At 39.2% G+C, this 16218-nt stretch overlaps 2 protein-coding genes and 1 long non-coding RNA gene across 5 annotated transcripts in view; 1 reads left to right on the top strand and 2 right to left on the bottom strand.

The window, feature by feature from the left end:
- LOC100118468 (ATP-binding cassette sub-family G member 4) overlaps positions 1-5778 on the bottom strand; it is a 16352-nt gene extending 10574 nt beyond the window's left edge. The window contains exon 1 of one of the 2 annotated variants that reach the window (XM_031921173.2): positions 5566-5778. The gene's annotated coding sequence lies outside the window, so the exon portion shown is untranslated. The remainder of the gene's footprint in view (positions 1-5565) is intronic. The other variant, XM_016989823.3, reaches the window with a different exon arrangement.
- Positions 1-13596, top strand: part of LOC116415817 — an 18214-nt gene extending 4618 nt beyond the window's left edge. The window contains exons 3-4 of one of the 2 annotated variants that reach the window (XR_004226374.2): positions 10371-10579; positions 12939-13596. This is a non-coding gene — a long non-coding RNA (uncharacterized LOC116415817). Of the gene's footprint in view, positions 1-7940; positions 10580-12938 lie in introns of those variants that run through there. The other variant, XR_004226373.2, reaches the window with a different exon arrangement.
- On the bottom strand, positions 12514-16210 carry LOC100118430 (tRNA pseudouridine(38/39) synthase). The gene is made up of 6 exons (XM_001602346.6): positions 16038-16210; positions 15823-15956; positions 15171-15739; positions 14803-15094; positions 14584-14726; positions 12514-14224 (listed from the first exon to the last, which is right to left on the bottom strand). The coding sequence occupies exons 1-6, from the start codon at positions 16101-16103 to the stop codon at positions 14163-14165; spliced, it is 1266 nt and encodes a 421-aa protein (XP_001602396.1). The 5' UTR covers positions 16104-16210; the 3' UTR covers positions 12514-14162.
- Between the last annotated feature and the right edge of the window lie 8 nt (positions 16211-16218).

Raw genomic sequence — 16218 nt, 5'->3', positions numbered from 1 at the left:
TGATAATAAAATCGCTTCGCTCGTTGTGCAACACACCGCATTTAACGTATACAGATATAATAACTGTCAAAATTGACCCTCTCGCCGCGCGCTTTCACCGAAACGATGCAGTTGTATATCGGTTATTATCTCCCGGGGAAATTCGCGAACTGTATATTATTATACTGTAATATAGTTGCTTTCGTTTCTTACGTGTGCTTTAATTCGCGAACACGTGTAATTACGCTTTGAGGTCGAAAATTCCATTGTGTCATATGTATACGCGACCTTCACTCTGTGCGAGATTTCGGTCTACGCCGACAAAAAGTCGCTTTTTCCTGGTCAACGTATCATGGTCCCTGACATGATCTCTCTCTCTCTCTCTCTCTCTCTCTCTCTCTCTCTCTCTCTCTCTCTCGCAGTATAATCACCTTTTCGCTCTCGGTACAAGCAAACATTTGCTCGGCTCAATCGCACGGAAAAAGAAGAATAAGAGACGGAGACACCGACGGCCGTCCACTGACATGTATATACACAATGAGAGAAGTGTAATGCAGGAGAGACGAGCCATCATCGAATTCAATCCCACTGCGCTTCTGCCGATCTTATATGTGGATCATCAGTGCATTATGATGCTGCGAGAGCGTCGCTTTCGATTTCGCGCTCTTGCGAAATTTCGGACGCTCGCGAGCACACGAGACCGTTATGTTATACACTCGAGAAGTGTGAGCAACGATCGCTTTTTCATGAAGCTTCGAGAAATTTCGCATACCGCGGTGCAAGTGGTTTTTTGCACGCGTTTGTATTATTATGTGTAATGAGAGTGAAATGATTGCTGAAGGGAGAGCTTAAACGGTTCTGAGAAATTCGAAATAATATACATGCCGTGAGAGCTGTGTTATTATCGGTAATTTTTGTGGCGCACTTTTTTTTTGAAAATGGATCGATTTCTTTTTTGGTGGGTTATTTTCGTAAGCGTAACGGCGGTGAGGAAATTGATGAAATATAGAGTTCTGCATTGTGATGGTCGACTTGACTATCGTGCTGTATTGTTATGTCAAAATTATAGTATAGCTTCACGCTCGCCAATCGTACACACATATAATCTCGTCATGCATGAGGTGCACCGCTGTAAACAGATAATTTGTATCAAGCACTTATTATAAAGCCATTTTTCACGCTTGAAGTCTTTTCTTTAGAAAAGCTGAATATGACTACAAGGCGTTTTAATGCTAGGAATTAAAAGATTCCAAATAATTAGTTCACCACAGAAATAGACACAAGCTTGTATCAATAAATACAGTAATACCTCCCACGGACACATCGATTTAAAAATTCCCAAGTACACCATTGATACATCAGGCTCTCATTGAAAATGTGTAATCGCCATCGGCGCAGCAAAACAAGTTTTCCAACTCCGAGTTCGCTGAAATTCCCGACGAAGTATGTATTGCGAAAAGTCGAGCAAAAGGCTACGCACTCGACGGAAGGGAAGTGGTACACACAATTTGGAAATCGGAAAAATGTATCGATATGCAGGAACTACGATTAGACGCGATTCGACATCTCAGCACGATATAGCGTTTGGTTTACGGAAATGCGCGTATCACGATGTAGCAGATGACGGCGAGCTTCGTGATAAGTACGTGGTAACGTAGTGCTGATAAGATGGTTTCGGAAGAGATGGGAAGGAATCGTTCGAAATTCGGCGAAAATCACTATCGGCAGGGATTGATTACGAATTGTCGCGAAGGTCAAGTTCTGGATCAGATATTTTCGATATTTCTATCGGCTATTGTAATACTGTGTCCCAATACTGATAGTCATGTACGAGTATTAATCAGTTGATCGTTAATTCATAAAAAAAAAAAAAAAAAAAAAAAAAAAACAACTATACACCTACGTATATGATGAATTTTTTTACGACAGTTAACGATTCCATAAACATGTAACGAGAATTTTACAATGATTTTTTGTGCTATAATATACTATACTAGCTAAAAAATGCAAGTAAGAAAAGCGAGACGAAAAATTGCACTAAATCACGCAGCAATTCTACCAAATATATCCATGACAATAATGCAAGTTTTTCTTCGCACAGCAAAACCAAGCAGCGAATCCGCATCACTCAAAAAACCTCATAATAGACGTAGATTGCATAATTGAAATGCAGAGATCTACCAGAACAATATATATATATATATATATATATATATATATATATATATATATTGCCCACAACTCTGCATAAATTTTTCACCGAAACATCGATTTATCCGCATTATACGATTTTTGCAACGATAAGCGATGCAAAATTAAAAAATTTTTTTCTCGACACTCGTCAAGGAAATCAAATCAATCTGCGCACGCGTCGCCGATAAAACTTTAGGAAATCTATTAGAATATCACGACGATACAATATCGTACATCAAGTCAATCACTTCAATTCTTCGGTTCAATGCATTTTTATCTCGCGACGATTACACATTAATCCACTTCTCCGCTTCTCGTTTTTTTTTTATTTTCTCTCTATACATATACATACATATATATATATATATATATATATATATATATCGAGATGAATAAAGCAGATAGGAGGGAATCTAATCGGTCGGCGATAAAGCGAAACAAAGGAAGGTTTACTGGATTTTAACGAAATTGGGCCTCCGACAACTCGCGCCGCGCACATGTATCGTGCGGTGGCTATATGTCATATATATATATATATATATATATATACCGATATAGATTGCGAAAGGCTTCGATTATACAAGTGATCGAATCGAGGCGACGTCGTCGGTTTCACTTGTAAAATGCGCGAAGTTAATAATAACTTCTGTTGTTATGTGCGCGTGCCTTTATGCACTTCAGTATAGCGAAGCGAATCTGTTGATTGAATTATTAGACCGATTTCTATGACTAAAGAATTTTCGTCATTTCGTAAGAAGTTAAACTCGCTTCTTAATATTATAAGGATATCTTTTATCGCGAATTAAGATCGTGTCGCGATAAGATCGAAATTCTTCTGTCCGTCTCGATATCTCGTAAATCCCACACGCGACACACGTATTTGAAAAAAGTTCAAACCTCGTATCGTCAAGTATTATCCAACCGATCGCATACCGGTCAAAATCGAGCCTAATTCTAAAGTGACACTGTTCCAATGGCATTTCGCCGCTACATATACTTGTATATACCTCTCGGGGCCAATCTTGCCGGTACTTCTTAGAATGAAAACAAAATTGTCGCGCGAATAAAGGCGCGCAGATAAAACGCGCTCGTGTATACGCGCAAAAGGAGGATCGAGGCCGTGTCGAGTCCAAGTGACTATATACGCGATTGATTCGCGCGATGCTTATTAGATTTTGGAAGCGTTCGATGCTTGGAGGTTTTGACTAAGACAAGCGATTCCTCAATGATTGCCTCGCTCGCAATAATTCAGCGCTGGATAAAATCGCCGAAGCGAATTCAATCTTGATAAAAAGATCGTTTCTAGATGAGAGCCTTGACTCCTATAGACTATAGAGCCAGAAAAGAAACTGACAATACGAATGCACTTGAAAGCGCTGATTAAAATTAATTATCATAACAACGAAAACACAGTACTCGAATTCCTAATGCATACCAGCGATAAAGTTTAATCTCGAAAGGAAACATTCGAATTGCAAAACTTGTGCGTATACGCGCGCATAAGCCTCCATTATACAGATTACGTTCGTCTCTGTAATGTGCGCGAGTACGAATTCAATCCTCTCGCTCACTTCCTGCTGACTAATGCACACTCCTGTGTACCAAGGTGCGGGAGAGATAATCGCCGGGAGGTATATATTCGAAAGAAAATAATACCGGTTCGCTAGTCTAAGTGTGTGTGTGTGTGTGACTTTCGGAAAAACATCGTCGCTTTCGCGTTTTCTCTCCGGCGAGTCTCCGCGCTGCTGTTTTCGTCTTGATGACAATGCGAGCCCGATGATCTGATTATAATTCAAAGGCATTGTGTTCGATATAAGACTGTGCCGATAACGTCGATGATTGACACGTTTTCGAGACGTGGAAAAAATATGTTTTTTTTTTCGAAAGTGTATATAAAAATAGACGATCGCAAAGATACATTGCAATAACGATTATTCGACCTCGTAAACAAAACTCATCGGTTGTATGCTAATTTCTCGCCGACGATAGTCTCTCGGTCAATTCGAATGCCGGGCGTTCTCGCAAAAACCTGATCGCTGTGGCGAGAAACGGTATAAACAACGCCGGCACACGAGACTTTCTCCTATTCCTGCCCTATTACACACACTGTAGTCCACCGAGAGCCGCGCACGAGTTGACCGGCTTATATTGAGAGGAATCGCGCTTGCGCTGATTCTTTGTCTCTGTATCGGATCGAGTCGCAGCGGAGAAGTATTATTATCAGTTTTGAATCGAATTCGCGATGTTGTAAGCGATCGCGTCGATTTTAATCGCGAATATGCCGCAAAAAATAAAAATTCTGCGAGGCTATATTATAAAAGGTCTTCGGCTGAGAGAAGCTGTATATTATGAATATCCGTGCAGGGTTCGAGATCTATGCAAATTCTCATGAAGTCACAGAAATAAACGTTCGATTTTTCGCTGCAAGGCTGCCGCCGCGATTAAAGCTGAGAAAAACGTCGTCGGTGAGCTTTTTTATACCGATTGTGACGATGTCTGGTTAGAATCGGTATTGAAAAATTACACCGCGGACGGATCGACATACGTCTGTTTGTTATTATATATTCCTCTCGTTTATTTCCCTCGATAACATTAAATACGCATAAATCGCCAGACGACCATTTCCGTAACCCAAAGACACACTTTACAGCGACTGCAGCGAAAACTAACGCTTCTGATGGTTACATCAACGTTTCATACATACATGCACATAGAGAGAGAGAGAGAGAGAGTGAGAGCATATCGCTTTGTTAGCACAGTCGTGTTGAAAGCCATCTCTCGCTTTTGCTCATCTACTATCTACTGTATACTCCAAATCGTCGAGCGATTTTCCTCTAAAAATCGCGATTTGTCACTCGATCGCAAAAGAAGAAAAAAAAAAACAACAATCAACTCGTGTGTTTATACTCGTCGATGAATTGCGTTACCCGCGAATTTTCGATCAGCCGGTCTCCATTGTGACGCAGAAAGTCGCACGCGCATCGCGAACCAGTCGTATAACGAGCTCATCGCGCTCATCGAGTTAATGCGAGCGAAGTGCATCTCGATAATCCGCGGAGGCGAAAATTAATCGCGCTTGCCAGAGAGATAAAAATTAACTTCTCGTTATAATGCATACCCCACTGCGGGAGCGACTATACTCTCGCAGCAACAAAGCTCGCATCAGGGAGCTTTCGCTCGCTGCTGGTTACTTTGGACAAAGTCCAGAGATGCTGACAGAAAGAAAAATACGGAAATCGCGATTCCGCGTGAAATTCCGCTGTTATATCGTTAAAACCGATTCCGGAGTCGGACTCGCGGGGGTTATGCAATAGTTTCTTCTTTTTCTTTTTTTTTTTTTAAACGCGTCGCGACAAAAACAATCGAAAAATCCAAAGATCTCACTCTACTCACCGGCAGTGTTGCGCATGTGTCGTGGGAAACTGCACTGAATTCGAATCCACTGGTCCTGCAGCCGAGCGACACTCGATTGTATATACGATTTATAGGGGAGGAAAATTGATCACTCGAAGAGAGAAAGAAAGGCGGCTCGCGATCTAAGGCGGCGCGTCTGACCGATTCCGCCTGCCGAGTAGAACTGCGCTGGCGACTGGCAGCTACTCTCCGATGAGCCTTTGTCGCTCGCGCTGCTCTCTCTCTCTCTCTCTCTCGCTCGTCGCACAAACGCCGCACTTACACCACGCACTTACTCACTCTCCCGACGCTCTCCTTTCTTTCCTTTATTTTATATACATGCAGCGCGCTCTCTACTCGCGAGCTTTGTGTGCGGAGGAGCTTTTTTTCTCGCCAGAAGGGGTATGTTACGCACACACACACGTGTACTACCATGGATTCGAAGCGTGATGCTGAGGAGAGGAGAAGAGATTAAAGGAGCTGACGATGATAAGAAGAGAGATTATACTCGTGTTTATTACACGATTTTTTTTCAGGGGATCGGTGATCATCGAGGGTGGATGATTTATCGTGCGCTTGAGTAGGTTTGGATTTTTAACCTCGGCGAAGGTTTCCGCTGCGTAGAATCTGTGTGGAAGGCGATTTGGTTTGGTAAAGGTCAACGTCTTTCTAGTATGAGCGATTTGACTGTTTTAAATTTATCTATTGTACCTTAGGATTCTCGTACGCACTTTTTTGGTCACTACTTTTCTCTTATCGCTGACTTACTTGCAGATCTCTTGTTATTGTGGATAGAAAAAAAATGAGGCGATGTTTGGAACTATCGAAATTTAAGTTTGCGATTGCAGTAGCTGTGTCGACTCGATTGTAGAAGCGATTTGTAGATCAGTGTGCGTTGGCTAATATGGCATATAGTTTCTGTGTTTATACTTCGTCTACGATTACCGTTATCGCCTCTATTTTTTGTGGTCAACAATTCGGAATGGAACGTAAAAAGTTGGAACAAAAAGCCTCGATTATAAAGCTGGCCATCATTTCTTCGACACGTGCTCGAGATACAGTTATAGTGATAATCAGTAATAATTCGAATGTCCATAGGAATCACTATAATTATTCATTAAAATTACGTAAAATATTAAAGAATCACACTGTATACTCAACTGTACTATCGAAAAAATACGGAAAATGTAATCCATATTTCCACTTCGGGAATACCTACATTTCCTTCTTTCTTATATACACACGATGCGCTATCTCCTAGCAGTTTTTCACGCATATCGTTTTTTGTTTCGCCGATACATCGTCCAAGTTCTTGTCACTTTTATCTCGTTTCTTTCTCTTCCACCTTTGCGTGTGATCTACCCTTTCGCCACACACATGCAACGCTTCGTGTTTATTTACTTTTTGCTCGACAGTCGCGTTTCATTCCGAATGGACTTTGTCCCCCGTTACAATTTCTTATACTTTATCGAAAACTTTTTAAAATTCATTCGTTTAGTCTATTTTAAATGCTGCACTTCGCTATTTTTCCGCGAATATCAGTCAACATCGTCGTTAAGGGTTCATATCTATTCCATATGACATCAAATACAGTGCAGTAAACAAACGTAAAGTAACTGCGACATTCACTAAGATGTCAATATTTATACCTGCTTATTCTACGGTGAAAGTTTTTCATTGAACATATTTTGTAAATGAAAAAGATCGTTTCATAATTATTGGAATAATAGAGGGATTTCACAGATACACAATTTGTTATTGGAATCAATGAAATTCAAAATTGAATCAATATTCGCTTGCGGCTGTAGATAATTATTTTTCAATAACGTTTCACTTAAATATTCCCTATTACGTAGGATAAAAGATAGGGAGTTATCTCGATGTTTAGCTGTTATTGACTGTAAAATTAAAAAAGCTCGATTGGCTAATCAAAGCTTCTCATCAGTAGTAGTTTATAAGTACCTTACTTTGTATAGCAAAACATAACAACTCGAAACTTTCCCGCTATGACTATATCTAAAGACGTCGCATATTGTCCTCCAAAAACCTATGTCGAAATTCATCTATATACCAGCCAAACTCTATCTATACATCCATACAACGAAAAATCGAGCAATTTCCTTATTGAAAATCAAACAAACACAGCGCAAGTTCCATCGATACATCGTGACCCACTTCGCTATATGCGGCTAATCAATTTTCGCGCAGCGACTTCACGTTATATATTATCATTATCATATATATATATAATATCGCACACTCGTCCTTGAAATCGGCAGGACATTAGATTGCAAAAAAAAAGCCCGTGACCTAGACACTGAAAGCTTGCGTATGAAAATTCGACAAAAAGTGTCCCCGGAATTTTTTCCCTCGATTTTCCTCGTAGTATATAGAAATTGTGTAATTTCACCGATCTGTTATAGAAATCGGTATGTACGTAAATGCACATTATTATACTGGTATAGTATCAGCGTAACGATCGCGTAATACGCACTTCGAGAGCGCCTTTTTCAAATGTGCCTGCATTTTATGAATACATTGACTCTTGCGACTTGATTACACGCTACGTTATATACACAAGCGCTGCGTTGACACTAACACGTCCCTCTCTCTTTCATCGATATCTCGCGTACAAGCGCAGCGTTGACAAAGTTCAAGGGAAGAGGGAGAGAGCTCGAACGAGAGACGCGATGAGAGCGTGTGTGTGTGAAATATTCGTTTGTATTCGATCTAGTTTCATTCTTATTCGCGGTTAAGGTATCGGTGCATGTATAGTTTGTTTTTAATTGCCGGTCAAAGTTTACGTAACTTTTTGAGTGCGAAAGGTTGTTTTTTAGAGGAAATATCAACGACCTGAACCGAGAATTCTTGAGATGGTCAGCCTCGGAATGAATGGGAAGAGAATTTGAAGATAGGAGCCGGACGTATGAGGAAATCGTTTTAAAATTAGCTGTTATGTAAGGGTTAGAAAATGGAAAATTTTTGAAAGGTTTAACGGCATTTAGAGAATGTAATATTTACAATTTACAAAATTTTACAATTTGAAAAAATCTTTATGAAAATGATTATCATGATTGAAACTGCGATGTTTTCAAATCGATTGTTTTGTACCTTTGCCTTTGAACAACGGCAACCGAAAAAAGTGTCGCAAAGCACATATTCGTCATATTCGCACATAGTCGCAAAGTACCCGCGACATAGGATTCGGAAAAAAGCTCCAGTGACGAATCGAATTTTAGATCGAAAATATGACCGATCACGGGCACAGCGCATCATCATGAAACGGAACTGAGTTGCGTGCCTCGAGAAGCTTCTATAGATCATCGTTTACGGAGAAACGTGTGAATGTACCGAAAAAAGGCGAAACGAAAGATTATACCACCACACGTGAATAAATTTAAATCAACGGAACAAACATACTAACCGATTTTTTGCTGCATTCGAATGACTGTCTTAAAATTTTATTTTCCATATATCTATATCAGCCATCAGCGGGTCATGTTTTTTTTTTGCGCGCGCGCATGTTTTACGACGATTTTGAAGACAGTCAGGTGTAGGTAGGGTATATCGGTTGAAGCATCATAGAATGCACTCACTCAATAAGTTCGGTAAAGTTATAATAATTATTACAAGATCGCGGTAAACACGAAAAGTATATTCATGGTCTTCAATTAGCGCGAGATACATCTGACCGTCGGCGGAATTCAATCGTAAAAAGAGCCGCCGTCGTTATATGAGTATATGATTGCGCATTAAAGCAATAAATCTTAGTTCCCGAAACTATTCGAAATTCGCATTTACGTATTGTACTGAAAGGAAGATGACCGATGACAGGTGACGCAGCGTTAAACCTGCTCAAGTTCAATTTTTTTTTTCACGGAAGTGATCTGTACGGTATCGTCTAGGAATGAAAGTCGTATAGTCATTGTACGTCATTTGCATACAGGAATCCTTACGTATTCTACGTCTGTATATCTGCGGCGAGAAGACTGAATTAGTCAGGTTTTGACAGGCAGCGAGAAATACGTGTAAAGTGCATGAATTTCGTGAAAAAAATATTTTTTTTCACGAATTTCTGCATAAACGCTTATTGACAATAGCAGTCGGTGATCGGAGTGCTGATTTTCGCGATGAATTGTTTTCTTTTTAAAACGATCTCCGCCCATCAATTCTAAGAGCCATTAAGATTAGCTCCACATTTAAATACATGTATACCGGCTCTCTCGAGATACATAATACTCGGAAACTTTCGGAATATCAAAATACATCTGCAGCGCACGAGTGTAGCGCAAAGTCGCATTACCCGTCGAAACGTGCGTATCCTTCGGTGACCTCTTCCTCCTCATGTTTTTCATTTTCGTCGCGTGCTCTAATGTGCGTGTTAGCCGAACAAAGAAAAAATTGCGATGCCGACCTCCAGCCAAACGATTGCAAAATTGCCGCGAAACTCGCGTTACCTAGTGTTCGAATTAACAGTATATGGCTCAGCTTCAAAACGAGGTATTGTAAAATTAAGAGACGATCAATCGATGTTGCTATGCATGTCATTTGCGTCTGACTTTACCCATCTGTGTCTACTGCGATCGTAATCGCTGATAGGCGGAAGCGACGTCCAGAAATAACCAAACAGCAACAGAGAGAGAGAGAGAGAGAGAGAGAGAGAGAGAGAGAGAGAGAGAGAGAGAGAGAGAGAGAGAGAGAGAGAGAGAGAGAGAGCAAAAACAAACAAACGATTGGACGAAGTTTACATTTTAAATTAAGTGTATCAGATCACATTTATCTTGGTCGGACGTGTACTGTTCCAGATCTACAGACATCCGGAAAAATAAAGAATTAGCAAGCAAGTTGCGTATATGATGGAACTACGAGTATACGCGAAGGAGACAACTTCGCTGCCGTTGAGTCATGGATTCGCACAAGACGCTAAAGAGTGGCTTATGTGGTGGTGGACCGCAAAAGAAACAGCGAAGCGAGCAAAGCAGCAGCATTTCGTGAATTTCCACTACTATGGATCGTGAGTAGCGCATCTCTCCGTCGTCGCTCTTAGAAGAGGCCATCAGTTTTGGATGCTTCTTGCGAGGGTTAACTGGTGGGATAGAGTGCGGGTCTTGATTTTTAAATAGTTTATTATTTTTATGCACTCGCGGACATGCTTTAGATTTAGAGAACCTTTTTTCTAATTATATAATTGAATTATGAAAACAATTATTGCACAGTACGATTTATACACTAATATCAACTGATCATAATATAACGTACAATCGCAGATTTATTTATTCCATCTATAATTTCACAGCTCGAAAACTATGCCATTTATAGATATCGAGAGTAGATCATTCTCCATAACGCTTGCTCCACATCCTCATGCGAGCCATATAATGATTCAACGTTATGTCCTCGCCGTGTGTGAAACAAGTTTTCGTGATTCGGTTTCTCCCGCAAATTGCACCTTGGAACTCTCTCGCACGATATTCGCGAACTATCGGAGAAAAAATGAAGCTGGAAAAATCCCAAACGCTATAGATCCTGTTAGACGGTGCATTCGATCAGCCGTTTACGTCACTCCTATAAAGCTCTAATTGATACTCTCGCGGAGAGCCACACAGGGTTTTTAGGAAGCCGCAGACGAAATAAGGCCTTTTTGTGGTTCGCGATGTATAAATAAAGTTGACGCGTGTGACGACGTGCAGGCATTTCTCGTGCGTGAAATATTGCTAATTTGAACTTAACGTTTAATTATAATTCGTGTAAATTGAAGGTGTTTAGTATTTAAAATACAAGAAAGAACGAAAAAGTAAACGAGTAAATTACATTAAATTCGTGAGATAACGAAAGTACAAAATAAATATGCGCCGATCATCGCTCTGTGTTGGACATCTTTTTGTCGTTTCGAAAACATAAAAAAAATAAATAAAAATAACTCGCTACTAAAAGCCTCTGCTGATCATTCGAAGAAAAGAAATAACCGTCGCGTCCATTACACCGGAGCAGGATTTGCCCTTCAAAAAATTCCACGCAGCTATATAATTCTAGCCAAATTACCGGAATCACATAAAAATACAGCACATTGTATAACGATTCCGAAAAAAAGAAAAACCAAATTTTATCTGAAACCGCAATAAACATCGACGACGTTCTCCCACAGCGCATATAACAAGCGTCACCGCGATTGCCTGGTGTATACAAAGAAACTTCGCCCCATCAACAAAGAAACTACGAAGCGTCAGTCTGTCATTCCCACTCGATGATCCGCAATGAAAAATGATTTTCGCGATGCACAAATCGAAACGCAGCGCGTCGTATCAATCATCCGCAAAATTTTTCGTCGCTCGTGAACTTTGATTCGCTCTCTTCTCGCACACGCATACAAAGATACAAGTATACGCACACATTTTCCACGGCTTATCGCCGCGCAGTAGCGGCCACGAGGCTCGTGCTCGCATTGTTTTTCCCGCATCAAAGCAAATACACACGCGGAGAATACGAGTCGCGGCAGATTACTGCGCGGGGGAATCATGTGTGTGTATGCATGTACGTTTTAGTTTTGTATGAAATTTTCGGTGAGATTTGGAGAGAGAAGAATCTTTACTAGGATGATTTCAAACCGATGCAACAATCTAATGAATCGCCTGAAAAAAATGAATCTGCATATATATATATATATTAAGATTTTCACGTACACTGCTATGTACGGCATTTTCAAGTGCTGTTTGAAATCGACGCTATTTTTTTATCAGGCCGTTTGACTTGACAATTATCTGATATACTGAAAGTATCAAAAAATGTCATTATCGGGAGATTATGTCGCGCTGAACAAAGTATGAAGTGACGTGTTACAATACGAGCCCGCAACGAAAATCAATATTATTCAAGAAATCAAATATCGATGTGTAAATGTTTTTGCCTCGAAGTTATACTTTAATTCGGTTTCCCGCGATTTTAAGAAACTTTTTACATCCGAGTTTATACATCTTTGTTAGTAGCGAATTTTTTTATCGAAACCACATATTTATAATTAATCCACGTTTAAATTTGCATATTATCATGAAAATCCTGTACTCGAGTCTCATTCGCTCGTGAAATAATAATCAAAGCGTGGAAAATCTGGCATACTGATAATTCCTTCGATTATTATGCGTTGACGCATCGTACTTGCGCCAAATGAACCACGGATAAAAATTAAAATAAATGCACAAACACGACTTTTACAAGCGAATGCGCGTTTGCGCATCGTAAAAGATTAATTAAGCTTTCGCTTTCGCTTCGAATACACATTACTTTGATTCACTTGTAATGTAATGTGGATCGTGCATGGTTAACAGGAAGTACGCGATAACTTATTTGTTAGAGAATAAAAAAATTGATCTGCGCAGTTACAGCGTGAGCAGCCCAAGCAGCAGGGCCAACAAGGCTGATTTGGCATAGGCAGCACACCACTATATCTAGACTCGAAGCGCAAACTCTGATAAGAGAAAGGAAAAAGTGCCTATACGACACCTAGCGTCGCTCGTCAGAAAGTTAAAGATGAGTAAGAAGTAGACTATATTATAAAGCCAGTCCAAAACTGTTCTCCATATACTTAACGATCACTAAAAGCTCGATAAATTCCTATACATGTCTATTTTTAAATTATCGACTATCATAGATTCATACTTGTCAATGTGCATTGTGCAGATTGAGCGGATGTCTAGATAGTTTGGGATACCTATATGACACTTTGGGCGGTCTGCAAGGAAAAATTATTTCAAAATTTTGAAAAAAAAAAACTTGAATTAGAACAAAATGCAATTTTGATCCAAGTGCAAATCGAATAATTTGCATTTTTTCCAAGTGCACCATACAATAACATGTATTTCATCTTCGCAACCCGTTTGGAGAGAGTCGTCCCCGCGTGTCTACATGTTTTGAAAAATAATCGGCCTTAAGTGGTTTCAAATGTATATGTTAATGAAATCTGCCAAACAATTGTAGAATATGTACAATAACATTTAATAAACTAAAATAGAAATGACAATATATTATAAACCAATATACAACATTGTCTTACAGTTAAAAAAAGGCATAGTTATATGCTGCCATGTCAATAAAATCCTCAATTTTATCATAGCAACCTTGTGCGGAATTTGTGAAATGCAAAATATAATTTATATATCACTCTCGAGAATATGAAAATCTCAATCCGCTTCGAAGAGATTCCCAATCCTCTCTCCCTCTCTTACGAAAGACCTATGAAGAAAGTCACCTTTGAGCGGCTGCAGTCGATCAGAGCTGTCCCCGAGCAAAAACGTCTTCCAAACTGCCGCCTTTCGCAACTTCTCCTCATAAGCACACTTGAAAGCTCTTGAACTCCGCCGCGCAGATAATAACGTCTCGCCAACGTGAGTCGCGGGAATTTTCGCAACACACACCTAACTCTTTGTGTCTATACACATATAGAGGAGGAGAATGTTTGCATCGGAGCCGATAAAGCCGGTACAAAGTTGAGGAAGCGCAGCTTTTTGCGCGCTCATTTCGAAACAAAAGCTTCGAATGTCTTTTTTGCTGAATTGTCTGGCGCGTGTATTATGCCGGATATTGAAAGAAAGGCTTTTCGATTATCAGCTCATTTTTTCCAGTCTGCGCTTTTTTGTGTAGTGTTCGATGCGGTCTTCGAGACTCTCTGTAAAAAATCGTTTGTGCAATTAATTATCTGCTGTTGTTTGTTTTTTGCTTTTTTGGGAGGAATTGCGGCTTGATAAGGAGTAGTGGGCTATCAAGAATGTTATATAACTTTCTTGTTTATAAATATAACCATTTAGTGGTCGAAAGTTTTTCTAGGGGCCAGTGAATACTTTAATTGTTTACAAATTATAGTTTAGTTCAAATTGTAGTGATAATGTAATTGTAATTGACTATGAGCTCTCCTACTTTGTTTCCTGTCACACAATAAATTAAAGTATACAAACAGACTTTTTTGGTGAAGGGAATGATAAATATTTGAATTGAGTCTATTTAATTCATAATCAATAATTTGCTTACCACACGTGTCTCGTTGCATCAGGGGTTTGTAAACTTTGGCCTCAACTCCTTGCAACAGACAATCGCTTTGTTGATTCAAATGACTAGTTTCATCATCAAAGAATGCCTCCAAATCTTTTAACATATTTCTTGTCATGCTGCATCTGAAAAAAAAATCGTAAGTAAGTGTCTTTTATTCAGACCAAAACGCGTTTTACTGATAAATCTTCATGTCCTCACTTGATTGCAGCATAAGTCCACTCTTCTTGCAGATCTTTGATTACCCTCTGCAGCTCTTCTTTGTCTGTGTACCAATTCGTACCATCGTACTCACAATAAAAAAGATTCAATGGAATGTAGTGTCCCAAATTATATTGAGGTTTTCTAGGGCACTTTTCAACATCTAAAAGATCAGTAATGACTTCTGGTTTTTCTTGCTCCCGACCAACAAGTAGTAAGATTCCCATAATGCAACGAATCTGATGCCAAAGGAAAGCATTACTCTTTATGCTTAATTCACACATATCATATCCTAAAACAAGCAAATAAGTAGATCAACAAAATCTGGATACCATCTAATATTTTGAAAATAGCTTTATAATTAGTACCTGATATTTTTTCTGGATCCTCTCTTTTTATGCAAGTAACTTGTGCGTTAACAATATTCCTAAAAAAATTGACCACACCATTCGCCACATCCATTTTACATAAGTTCCTAAAGTCATGACTGCCTACTGTTAATTTTGCAGCCTTGTCCATAGCTTCAATATTTAAGTTTCCTCTTGGAAAAAAGTACTTGTAACTCCTGAATTTGCAGTCGAACCTGGCGGACATCTCAGGATGAGCAGGAGACCAAGAGAAGCATCGAATATTCTTTGGAAGAAGTCTATTCAACATTTTACAGTAGTGCAATTCATCTGAGAGGTTGTCCTGCTTTTCTGGTTCAAGTCGACTTCTAATGTCCAGAGAAATCACTTGTGAAAATGCACTCACACCTTTGTCAGTTCTACCACAGCGATGATAATTCGATGTCTCCCTGCTTTCTATTAAACAGCTCTTAGTTAATGCTGCAAATAGATAATATTCTATGGTACTTGTTGTGTCTTCCTGTGCAGCAAACCCTTGATAATCCCATCCCAAGTAGTAAAACTTTAGAAAAATATGCCTCTTATGACATCTATAATTCAAAAATTAATGCATTAGTTATATCATGTATACAAATAGTGTACTGAATTGTCTTTAAAAAATAATTTATCTTACTTTGCAAAGTCAAATTTTTTATTTGTCGAACTAACTTTTTCTTTTTTTTTTTCTGCAGTGCCCAATCTTTTTTCAATAATTTGTTTTAACTGCAAGTTATGAGCTTCGAGTTGCAATATTCTATCGATCAGTTCCTACCAAAACAAACAAAATATAAAATAAAAGTATAACTATCAAGCATATCATTATCAAAATTATATTGCTAATTGACTTACAGTTTTATCAAGTTGTTCTAATTCCTCCCTCGTTAAAATTTTCTTTTTCTTGACGACTTTTGCCATAGTTATTTTGCTGTTCCGATTTTTAAAATATATAACCCATGCCGTGTATAAACAGTCGAGTCATTAAGGTTAGGTGCATCGATACATTCGCCGAGCCGACCATGTGGTAATTTGA

The sequence above is a fragment of the Nasonia vitripennis genome, chromosome 1, assembly GCF_009193385.2.
Source record: "Nasonia vitripennis strain AsymCx chromosome 1, Nvit_psr_1.1, whole genome shotgun sequence".
In the NCBI taxonomy this organism is placed as follows: Eukaryota; Metazoa; Arthropoda; class Insecta; order Hymenoptera; family Pteromalidae; genus Nasonia; species Nasonia vitripennis.
This window is presented reverse-complemented; position numbering and strand designations above follow the sequence as displayed.